At 40.0% G+C, this 12,947-nt stretch overlaps 1 protein-coding gene across 1 annotated transcript in view; it reads left to right on the top strand.

The window, feature by feature from the left end:
• Positions 1 to 12,947, top strand: part of MIPOL1 (mirror-image polydactyly 1) — a 270,727-nt gene that overhangs the window by 132,403 nt on the left and 125,377 nt on the right. The window contains exon 8 of the mRNA XM_054972227.1: positions 3,702 to 3,809. Within this exon, the coding sequence (XP_054828202.1) occupies positions 3,702 to 3,809 (108 nt within the window). The remainder of the gene's footprint in view (positions 1 to 3,701; positions 3,810 to 12,947) is intronic.

Raw genomic sequence — 12,947 nt, 5'->3', positions numbered from 1 at the left:
GCGGTGGGACTCTAATCTGGAGAACTGGGTTTGATTCCCCACTCCTCCACTTGAAGCCAGCTGGGTGACCTTGGGCCAGTCACAGCTTCTAGGAGCTCTCTCAGCCCCTCCCACCTCACAGGGTGATTGTTGTTGTTAAGATAATAATAATAATATACTTTGTAAACTGCTCTGAGTGGGTGTTAAGTCATCCTGAAGGGTGGTATATAAATCAAATGTTGTTGTTGTTGCTGCTGCTGTTGCTGTTGTTAAAAACAACTTCACTTTGAGGCTGTCATGTTTGACCAGCCCTGAATTTAAATATCCATCTGTCGTATTACACTGTAAAAACTAGTAAAAAAAATTAAAGAGTAAGGTCCTTAGAGATCATTATGGCTTTCAAGCCCAATTCAAAGTGTTGCTATTAACCTTTAAAGCCCTTTATATCTTGGTATCAGCATACCTTAAGGACCACCTACTATCATATGATATTTACAGTAATCTCTGAGAGACTTGCCCCGGGCTCACCCATCATCTCCTGCTGGAAGGGTGGCAACCCAAGAAAGGATCTTTCTTAGTCATGGCACCAAAACAGCAGAATTCCCTCCTCAGGAAGATTCATTTGTCTTCTTTTTCTTTTGATGTTCCCATATTGGCCCTCTTTCCTTTTCGTTTTAATTTTCTGTTTTACATATATGTATTGTTTTAAAATTTTAATATTTTTAAACTGTTTACCAACTTATGGACTGTCACTGAGCAGAAATGTATAAAAAATATCTTGCATATTCAGCATCAGTTTTGCTTTGGGTTGCCAGACAGATGGTGGCAACCATCAGGAGTATCATGACATCACTTTCAGGTACAAACCAGAAGTGACATTGCTTTCATCCCCGCTTTTTGATCCCATTGGGCGGAAGAACCCTGGTAGGGCCTAGATCCTACTACTCTCAGGCAAATGGAAGCCTAGGTTTGTTCCATAAAAGGCAAGTTACTGAGCAATTGCCAGTATTCTCCACTCCCAGAAGTTTCAGCCAGGCCGAGAAAATGCTTCAAATAAAAGTGGTATCTACTTGAAGGACATTGTTGTTCCCATATTTGATGAGTTCTAGCTGATACTCACTGACTCAGTTAAGAACCAAGGGTCATACAGGACCCAGTATTATTATTGGAGAAACATGTTAATACAAAAATACTTTCTTCCATCTTTATTTAGCCTAAAAGACGGCTCCCAGTCAATCTATCCATGTAGATCTTTGCCATGGTAACCTTGCAATTAGTCTATTATAATATATTCTGTATAATTCTGCCCTGAAAGGCAACTTGGAAACTTCATTGGGTATTGGATGATGCAGCTCAGCTGCTATTAGGAGCTAGGCAAGGCATGCATACCACACCCATTCAGCAGTCACTCGTTTGGTTGCTGATCAGTTACTGGGTTCAATTCAAGTTACTGGTCATCACCTGTAAAACTATGATCTGCCATGTGAGCTTCAGTCATATGAGCAAAGCCTTCTGAGGCTGCCACCCTGCAAATGGGTAAGATTGGCAATGCCCATGCCCATGTGTTCTCCATTTTGGCTCCCTCCTCTTAGAATAGCCTGCCTGATAATGGAACAGTTCTGGATGACATTTTTATCTGGGAATAGACTGCTGTCTATTGTCATGTTTATTGTATATGTCACCTTCCATTTACTATATTGTCTTCTACCTTGTAATTTACTTTCTGCATTATGATATGTCATACCTTGCACAGGTTTTTTTACCTTGTTTTCTAATTCTGTAAACATGGTTTTCTTGCATTGCTTATTGGATGTCTTATGCTGTATGAATTTTTTAAATATTTTTAATCCACCTTTAATTTAATTTAATTTTAATTTAATTTATTATATTTATATTCCGCCCTCCCTGCTTTCGCAGGCTCAGGGCGGATAACAAATACAAACATGTTTAAAAACATTTAAAAACATTAAATAATACATTTAAAAACATTTAAAAACATTAACATGCCTCTGTGTTTGCATAGGGGTGATGGTTTAACCCCCCCTTCACGGGGGGGGGGGGCGGGCACTGAATCTTAGTGGGAAAGGTGGGCTAAAAATAGAGTGAGTAAATGCCAGTGTCCAGAGCTCCATAGAGAAAAGGTGGGCAAAAGGTGATTGGTAGGTAGGTAGGTGAAGGAAGAATCTCCTGAACCTCCAAGCTGTTCACTTTCAGGTAGCATTCTCAATGTGTGTATATGTGTCTGCATGTTCATCAAGTTGTGTGTGGACACGTCCTGAACAGTATTTTCTCCTTTTTCCTCCAAAAAAAGACCCTTCTTAGTTTAGGTTGAGAATAATATTAGAAGTTTTTTTCTATGACTACTATAATAAGGTTCAAAAGACAGGTTTCAAGTATACTGGCTATGGTGGAAGGACAATCACAAAAAAGTAGTTCGTTGGCCACTTGGAGATCACAAATCTATCACAGGAGCTCCTAGGAGCTCAGGATGGTTGTTCTTCCTTCCCTGTTGTTAGTTAGATGGAGAAAGCATAACTAGTCCAAGGTTCACCTAGTGAACTTCATCACTGAGCAAGGATTAGAACTTAGATTTCCCCCAGCCCCACCTAGACACTCTATCTTTATATCAAACTTAGTTTGCTTGTATGCTCATGGTGTTTGTTTGTTTGTTTGTTTTTGAGGTTATGGCACTAGTGGAGATAATACTAATGATCTGTTCTTTGACAATAGAATAAAGTCCTGGTATTCCATTCATATTTTCCATTAATTTCATCACTGATACCCTAATTATAAGGTTTGTTTCCAGTAATTCCTGAAATTTTCCTGCATAAATTATGATAATAATTAGCAACAACAGGATCAATAACTTGTTCTGTTTTACTATTTCTGTGGTATTCCTGATATGCAAAGTATTTTACAGTGTTGATTGCATATAACTTAGTGCTTTTAGATATTCTTTTATTTTAATTGTAGTGATTATTCTCTCACATATTGTAGGAAGCTTGCAGATCTTTGATCTTCCATTCTTTGGGCATATTAGGATATTTTTTCTACAAACAACTTTCTTGTTAAGCCAGAATACCCAGGGGTTGCACTTCATGACCTTCTTGGACATTGGTTTGATGGCTATTCAAATACATTCAATATCTTGAGCTATATCTTGATTTTGTTCTTTTATGTGTATTCTCTTCCACATGTAAAATTAGAAATTGTTCTCTGTAGTCAAGTTGTTAATACACATACATGCTGTTTACAGCTATACCTTTCAGTGGGGCGAGGTGTGCTCTGCAATCTACTTAATTGTTTTTAATAAAAAACACATAAGATTGTGCACATATCTTCTGGGTCAGCATTCGAAGATGCAATGTACCATTTCTATGTCTTTTTATATTTAATGATATCATGCTAAGACTTCACTCATACTTAGATGATTTTTCTCAATAAATTATATATCCTCTTTAAAATGTTTTGCATTCCTTCTTGAAATATTAAATTTGCATTTTTATCTGTGGATAATTGTACCCTGAGAAGATGCATAAACCAAGATCTGTGTAATAGCATCTCCTAGATCATTCACAATGTGTTTAACTCTGAAGTTTGTTTCACTGCAATATTTTTTTTAAAAAAAATGGTAGTTGTATTTACATTAATTTATTTGGCTTGCTGGAAAAAAATCATATGCCCCCGCTCCTTTACTTAATGGGATTCTTTCCTCGTTGCAGTGCAAACGGCTGGAGCAGGAGCTTCATCATATGAAAGAGCAGCACCAGACTTCTGCAAACAACACGAGACATCTGACTGCTGAAAACAATCAAGAACGTGCTCTGAAGGTAAATCTCCGTTCCTTCTTGCAGGCAAATTAAGGTTGTAAGCCCTGGGTGCCAGCTTTCTGTGCCGCATATATCAGTTGTGTACATTTCGGCAGAAGTGAGCTGCGCTGTTTGCCAACAACCCCTTCTTTAAACACAGATACAGCACCCTTCTGTTATGGTATTATTTTGTGGTGTGTGTGTGTATGTGTTAGCACAACAAGATAAAAACAACATATTCTCCAAATTGGCTAGGTGTATTTTGGTAACTAACATTACATTCATATGGAATCAGTTCTGGCAGTATTTTACAATCTTTGGGAAATAGTTGCTGTTTGTCCATTGGTAACTGTACGCAATGAATATTGTGAAGAGTGTCTGTTTGATATGCTTCAAGTAGCATGTGTTGTATTAATAAGATTGTTGACCTATCCTAGTAGTGACCACATAGCTGATACTGCTATTTGCAAAAGGGGAGCTTATTACTCCTCTTCCCAGTTCCAGGTGAAAAATGTCTTGTCAAAAAGGATAAAAAGGGAGGAAGCAGACAAAAGAGGGTAAGAGTATTTGAGGGGGGTTGTACTTGGATGTTTAGAAAATATGTATACTTTTGATATTTCTCCTTAGGGATTTTTTAAAACCCTGCAAAAATAGATGTCATAAAATACCTTTGTATACTCACTTCACCCCAGTACATATTATGAAGAGCAGAGAGAAATCATACCAAGAGTCAGAATAGTTATGTTAATAGAAACTATTACTTGTTCTGTTATTCACCTTTTTAAAATGTTTCTTGTTTTAATTGTTTTAGATTTCTAATGATGAGATTTGTGTTATCTTTTTTTGTCATTTTTGAAATGTGCAAGTTGTAACCATTGCTAAATAAGTTCGAGACAACTAATTAAGCTGGGCTTGTCTTTCTATATTCCTAGTCTAGGCTTGTTCTGTGCAACTTTCACAAGGGACAAAGATAAAGCTGATCCTGGTTGGTTGGTTGTCATGGGATGCACAGAAAGCACTTGGAGAGGAAATTGGAGTCAGCTGTCAAATAAAAAGCAGTTATCCCCAAGCTGCTTCACATGCTTGTTGTTCTACCTATTCTTTGGTTGTCAAAATCAGAACAGCTATTATCACTCTGACCACACAAAGATAGACTTTTAAATTGGTACCCATTCCTAAATATTTGTGCCAGCGGATCTGTCTATGACATTAGAGTAATGTCTCTCAGTGTTGCCATGTCATGCATTTTAAAGTTATGTTGCCCCAGCAGTCATTACAGCCCATCATATTTATTTATGTATTATGCCCCAGTCTGAGGACTGGACTAAAAATATGCTTATACGTCGCATGTGTGCACATTTGAATCACTAGTCACTCAAAGATACAGGCAAACAAGCCTGAATACACTAATCCAAATTTTTTTCTCTAAATGAAACTTCCAGTATACAACATATAGATCTGGATCCCCTGTTCCCCAGAACAACATGGGGGAGGGATGCATTTGGACTCCAGAGGGAGGGGGAGTCAGAAGTCTAACTCTGCTGATGGAAATTGCTTCTTTAACACAGGACTCAAACCACAGGGTATTCCATATCTAAGGGAATAGCTCACTCAAGATGCAGACTGCCTCGTTGCATCAGAAGTACCTGATCCTCAGAAGCAACTTTTGGGGGATGAAGCAGACAGAAAATATCCCTTCTGTGAGTAGAGTAGAACTCATAGATCTTAGAGTCCAACCACATTTGTCTCTGAAATTTAAAAAGTATTTTTCAGTGATACTGAAACGTTCCAGTGTAGATGATACTGGTATCAGCACAATGCTTATTTTTATACTGCTCTTTCAGTATTGAAAGAGTTTTGCAATTCTTTATGTATTTTCCCTTTGGGCTTCCCCTCCCCCACCTCATTTTTCTGGCAATAGCAAGTATCTGTTCTTTTTGCCCAAGCAGCAGTATGAAGTGATTAGGATTTAGAAAATTGCCCCTTGATGGCATCTTTTGACTCCAAATCAACATTCTAAATATAAGTAGTGTTATATCACATTTACAGATTTGGGTCACATCAGCGTTTATAATATCTGAAATCTGTATCATAGTCTTTGCCATTGCTAAAATCTGGCCTTTGTCAAAACTCTGACAAAGGGAGCTTTGACACTTGAAAGCTTATACCCTGAAAATCTTGTTGTTTTTTAAGGTGCTACTGGACTCGAATCTTGCTCTTGAACAGAGATGTAAACTTCAGGTGGGCAGCAGGGCTCAAGCCCCCTCCAGGGCTTCCTAGCGGGGGCAGTGTCTCCACCCCAGGGCTGCTCAGGCTGACAAGTTCAGCCATTCCAGTTTGTCTTTGTAGAAACTTAGCAGGTTCTTAGGAGGCACAGCAGGGTTGGTTTTGTTTGTTTTTGTAAAGATAAGGGGGGACTTTCAGAGGATGTACTGTATGTGAAGAACAATACAGAGAGAGGGAAAAGCCTGGAGGAGAGGGAAGAGAAAGAGTAGCAGAACTGGTGGAATTCATCTAGCCATCTGGAGGCCTCAGAGATTGAACTGAAAAATGCATTTTCTCTAGCCTGCAGCACAAACTCTGATATAAGTAATGCATCAAGAGAATTCTGATTTGCCTATGCAAATGGGATAGTAATAATTGCAATATTACTGTATCCTGGTAGGACCTGCCTTAGACGAAAAAATGGTCCATCTCCATTTTCTCTTTAGTGATGGATGGGGCAGATGGACTGTTTTCCCAAAGATAGCAAGGCTATTTTACTACCTAGGCCCTCTTTTGAATAAAGAAATGTTTCTATCTCCATTTTATATTTAGCCTAATGGGGTAGAAGCTAGTTGCCCAGATATTGGAAGCTTGGGCGGGGGTGAGCAGAGCCTGTGGCCCAAATGGTGGAAGTTAAATTGATTTTGGTATCCTGGGACCTCCTTTAAAGAAAAAAGAAATTGAGGATATGGAAATATTTCTGGGTTTAGCCCTTTTTGTTTGTGTGGTGAGTTTGTATACCTATCTAATTCTCAAACTGGTCATATCTGAGGATAGTTAAATCCAGAGACCGAAATCTTGAATGGACAATGCAGATATTTCTGGAAGCTGAAAAATATCCCAGGTATGCAAAACATCAGAAATCTTTTAAAAAAGAAATACCTTGGGGGGTTAAAAAAAACCCCAAACTGATAAAATAAACACCTACCACTTTAAGAAACAAGTGCTTTCTATAATATTGCCTGCTTTCGAGTCTTGGTTTCTGTCATTAAAAGACAGGAGTGGGAGCAAGACCCTTTCCTGGACTGTTTTGGTCTTGGAGGAAGGACTCATTGGGGCCAGGACTGGCTGCAGTCATTGAGTGGCTCTCTACCCCCTGACTTATATGATTCAGTTAGGCTGGGCTGCTTTCTTCTGTTCAACAGCAGCCACTCCACAAAAGCCAATGTAGTATAGTGGTAAGAGTTTGAGACTAGAATCTCAAATCCTGATTCTACAATGAAAACTCACTGGGTGACCTTGTGACATTTACACATTCTCAGCCTAATTTACCTCACAGGCCAGGGTGGATTTAGGGCAGCCAGGTCCCCTAGTGGGAGGCAGGGGATCTCCTGCTCCCACCCTCCACCTCCACCATCACCCACCTGGCTCACAGGCCTCCGGCATCACCCACCAGGCTTCCCAGGTGCACTCCTGACATAGCAACATCACTCTCAGGAGTGTCGTCATTGCGCAGGCCCTGTGAGTGCTCCCGTACTTTGCACCAGGCACTAGGAGAGGGAAAAGGTGAGTACCAGTCCCCCTCCCCCACTGAGAGGGTAAGGAGACTAGGTAATTCTAGGTTGAGTGGCCATTAAGAGCACCAGGATGCCTCCCAGTTGCCTGTTTGCCTCCCCCCCCCCCCCACACACACACTTGGGCGAGGCCAGCACTGAACAGAAATGCTGAGCCTGGCCTGTGTGAGCCGGCAAGGTGGGGGAGATGCCCTCCAAGCCTGGCACTAAGCAAGGGAGGTGTATCCCAAACTCCTCACAAGGACCATGTGAGGCAAGGTAGGAGGCAGCACCCATATCAGCCCGGCTTAGGCCAGGTTCAGTCCCATGCCTGCCCAGCCACCCACCCCGGAGAACTGAGGATCCTATGGCTCTGCTCTTGAATGAGACATGATTATGTTCCAGAAACAGCTAGCCAAGTAAAATTACCAAGGAGTTTTGCCATTTTTCCTTCTAAAGAAGAACAAAAACAGATTTTAGAAATAGCATGCTGCTTTGCTCAATGAACTATTTACATATGTGGTTTATCTTTGCACAAATAGTACTATTGACTCATTTGTATGAGTAATTTTAATTGTATGCCTAAGTATCTGTTTCACTGAAAATGACAGTACATATTAGCAATAGTTTTCTTTAGCTTGTTACTGAAGACAAATGGATTGCGAGCAGAACAACCTTATTCTTTGTGGTTAAGAGAAGCGGACACTTGGTCAAGGAAAATATATTTCCAGAAGCAAAATAGATTATATGAAAGTGTGGGATTAGTCTCAGCAAACATTAAGGCCTGAAGGGAGAGAGTATAATATAAAGGTGTTATAATACCTGCTTAGTTTAGTTATGCAAGAAATTATACTAGTCAGGGAAATTAATAGAGGGCAACATCACATTTTTAGAGACCTAAGATTTTCTACCAGTATAGATTTTCCAGCCTCATGCCTTTCAGTCTCCATATGAAAGCCAGATCAGGAGTAGATACAACAGGGCCGTAAAACTACACATAGCTTAGTTTTTCTGAAATACTCTCAGACACAATTTATGTAATTTTTATGCCTATAATAAAATCTGTATGTAACCAATTTTGTATACAAAAGAGAACTATTCCTCTAGTAGAATGTGAATTAGTGCTGAACTTTAGGATTGCTAAAAAATCTCATGAAACCCTGTTTCTTTGGCATACCTGCTGGCTGAAAAATTGTTCGAAAATCAAATAAATACATGTGTAGGCTGTAGGTTACCACGAGTGGGATCTTAACCATTGTAAGCAGAATTATACCATTCGAAGTCCATGACTGTTTAGGATGGCATTGTAAACATCTGCTTTGCTTTGAAGAGGAGTTGGAAGAAATCTTGGCCTAGATCCAAAGTGTGGCAGCAGAGCAGAGGCCTGCTTGTGGAAGCGGGGGGAGTCTGTGATTCCTCAGATTGTCGTCCTTCAGCTTCAGGCCCATATGTGGAAGTGCCTGTCAGGGTTGCCAGGTTCTTTGGGAGCCAAACTGGGAGACAAGGGCAGTGGTATGGGGGATACTTTATATCGCTTGCGCATGATCCCACACCCACTCATCATGCCAGAAAATGACGTCATTTCTGGCATGACACAGAAGCGATGGGTCATAACGAGGGCTGATTCTCTAAAAATTGCCCCAAAACTGACTGACTGGGCCAGTTTTTTTGAGAATCAGCCCCCAGTGCAACCTGGGTGAGTGTAGATGCACTTTGCACACATGCCTCTGGCTTTCCAGGTGCCTCTTCTCCCCTCTCCCTAGGTGAGCAACACGAGTACAGGGGCTGGCAGAGGTTGAGAGTAGGGGATCTAATAAGCCTGTTGCCTGTTGAGGGGCAAAGGTGCTGTAGCAAGAAGACAGAACCATGAAAGCTCCACAAGAACTCCACTTATACTTCTTGGGGCCCAAACCCCTTGTAGTTTTATAGGATATCCACAACTGACTCCATTATGACAGAACTGAATGCAATCCTCAATAATAAAAACAAAGCTAGTAGCCCTTGTCCATGACAGTTCTGCCCTAAGTAACCCTAAACTTAGCCATTGGCTTTGTCCTTAACTACTTACTTTGCTTAGCAGCCACATATTAATAGAACATATTAATCCTTAATATGTTCTATTAAGGATTAATTAAAAAACAGGCAGCAGAGGATAAGAATAAACTTCACTCATTTCAATGAGCAGAAGTAACCATTGGGCTTCCCCTGCCCACTCCAGAAGTTCTTTATTTAAATCACTTCTCGAGGCAAACTATAAAATTCAAGTTCGTAATTGACAGCAAATAGCTCAAAAGGGTAAAATCCAAAGTAGACCAACAGGAACTTAAAAAAAACCTGTTCAAACCAGCAGACTGGCTGATGGACTGGCAGATATTTTAGTTAAATGATATGTACTGCAACAAAAAAGTTCTAACCACACATACCTTGCTTGTGAATTGTGATTACCTAGGAAAAGGACTGTGTGGTTATATTGAAACATTATATCAATGAAAGTATTATCTCCACATGCAAAGACCATGTTCAGTATGAGTAAGTATTGGGAAAGAATAAATAGTGAAACAATCATCGTTTTGATTTTCCTTCCTATTCTGAGTGCATAATGTTCCACTGTAAAATTTCATAAAACCCTTCACCCCAAAAGTAAGCCATAGGAAGCTCTAAATAGCAAAGGTCTTTCCGTGACCCATCCATGATCCCCTTATCTGGAAAGCTGCTCCAAGTTAATAGAATCCACTTTCTGTTAATAGTAGACACTGAGGAGACATAGGTGGGGCAAGTCCTTTATAAATATTTCTGACATTTGTGCTCCCCCCACATGGTACCAGGGCCCCTTTACCTGAAAGAGCCCAGTTCTTTTGTGTGGCTTGAAATCTGTAGCTGAAATGAATGAGTGAATTTTTCTAGAGACATGGAAACAAAAGCAGGTAAGGCCTTAATGTGTTCTCAAGGCTGCAAACTAACCTTGGCTGGCAGATACGATGTATTTGCACTCATCAACTCGTCTTTCATTCTTAATCTGAAGATCTTGATGGTGCTGCTGTGTCCAATGGGGACATTCCTTGGGCTAAGAATGCCAAAATTTGCAGCTGTTTCCTAAAAGCTATGTACTTGTAGAATGAGTTTCAGAGGACCATGGCTGTTCTCTTTGCGTAATTGCCACCTGGAAAAATACCAAATTCTTCCATCACAACATCTGAATATCACAAGGTCTAAATTCTAAAGCAAGAATAAAATATGTTCAGCATTCTAGTTTTAACTAATGTGCATATTTGTACAACTTAAATTTGGAATTTTGCTTTCATAGGAAATGTACTATATACATATACATTCATATGAATGGTGGTTTATGTTGTTTGATTGATACCTTACCTTTTCCTATCAAGTTATGACAGTTAAAAATTACAAAAATGTTCTTTTTAAAACATCTATGAATTTTGTGGCACCTTAAGCTCTAACATGTTAACACTTCAATCCTATGCAGGGTTACTCAAGTCTAAGTCCATTGAGGTAGAGGCTTCAATGAGCCAGAGACTACTTATCAGAACAGTAAATAATACCACATGGAATTTGATGATTCTTAGGATGCCATAAGATCATTGATGCTTTGGCCACGCATAACATGGATATTCCTCTGGAAGTAAACTTTCTTTGAGCTTTTCAGTAACTTGATTATTGAAAGGGGTAGTAGGACTCTTGTACCTTAAAATAGCTGTATAGCAAGTGAAAAATCAGAAATCGGATCTTTTCTCTGAGGGATACACAATTCAGGGCAAAGCTGCATTTGTTGAATGCCTGATAGTGATCTGGTAATCGCAGGGAATCACAGACTGAAAATGGTGACAGCATCACCAAACCATCTATCTCTTTTCATAGGATGATATTATTTATCCAGATTGCTTAAGAACCTCTTGATATTTAACTATAAGAGCATTCCAATTTAAATTGCCCTCTCTGTGTAAAAAAGCCCAAAGCAGTATGATTGAAGACGATGGAGGGCCGAATTAAGACCAGGGATACCAGGGTTCAAATCCCTGCTTGACATGAGACTTACTAAATGACTTTGGGCCAATGATTCTCTCTCAGCCTGTTCTGCCTTACACTGCTGTTGTTAGGATAACATGGGAGAGGGGAGAACCATGTACACTATCCCGAGCTCCCTGGAAGAAGGATGGGATAAAAATGTTGCTGTCCGTTCTGCTGCATATTCAGGCATGTTTTGTGGCTGCTTCTCGTCAGGTCAACCTATTGGTCAGGTCAGGTCACTCCACTGAGGTGGGGGTGGATGGGGATCACCTCTGTATTTTTGGAGATCACCTCTGTAGTCTAAGCCTGTGATCAAAAGAGAAAAAAGGGGATCTGCCAGCAACAAAAAACATTAAGTAGACCAGTCCTTATTTTTAACACTTTGTTTGAACTGTGTTGAAATAGTTGGAAATAAATACTTTCCCACCACATTGTTCCTGACAGCTGCTGTTTGTCAGAACACTGTTGCTGTGCTGCCTGCTGAGTATGGGTAGTGAAGAATATCTTTGTACTATATTTATTTCCTTTACAGGTTCCAGGTATTTTGAAGCTGTGTCTAGACCCAAGTGCACCCATTACTGCGATGGCACTGGAAGTGGATTCCAGTGGATTCTTCCAGTGCCTTCCCAATATCTATATATCAGAATGGTTTGGGCAGGGAGAATGATGTTCCTTCCTCTGTGAGTATCACAGTCTTAGGGGACTGGGCACTGTTTGCCTGCAAAGGAACTATGTTATTCATCCTAGCATATTGGTTAGATCATATAGTCATTACTGATATGCTGTATAAATATTGTGGCTATAAAGTACTTCCACTGTTGTGGTAACTTGTAAATAAAATTCTGCTTCGATCTTGAAGAGTATTTGTGATAGATAGCACAACTGGGGCCTAATTCAGCCGTTTTATCAGGCCAACATTAATCTTCATGTGGTAAAAGAATTGGTGGGCCCCTCCCCCTCAGTCACCATGTAGATTACATCACATATTATATGGGGGCCAATGTGGATGCCTGATTGCTTAGAATCAAACTAGATAGTCTTTAAGCACTAAATTGAGCCATATGGAGTAAATGGACAAATGTAAACTTCCCACTATAGCATTATTTTAACAGTCAAAACTGGGATCCTGTTAATTTAGCCCTTTAAAGGAAAAAAGAGGAGCACCTGTGGAGCTGTAATGTAAATGAATGAAGATCTGTGATCACCATCTTAGTCTCATTTGGCCTTGGTAGTGGCATCCTAAGCAGAGCCACACCCTTCTAAGCCTATTCATTGATAATCTCCCAATTTTATCAATGTCTGCCACCTGGTATCTGAAGAAATGAGCTGTGGCTCATGAAACCTCATACCCTACCACAAATTTTTGTTAGTCTTATAG

This window comes from Eublepharis macularius, chromosome 2, assembly GCF_028583425.1.
Source record: "Eublepharis macularius isolate TG4126 chromosome 2, MPM_Emac_v1.0, whole genome shotgun sequence".
NCBI classification, from domain to species: domain Eukaryota; kingdom Metazoa; phylum Chordata; class Lepidosauria; order Squamata; family Eublepharidae; genus Eublepharis; species Eublepharis macularius.
Note: the sequence above shows the minus strand (reverse complement) of the source record. Positions and strands in the feature narration are given on the sequence as shown.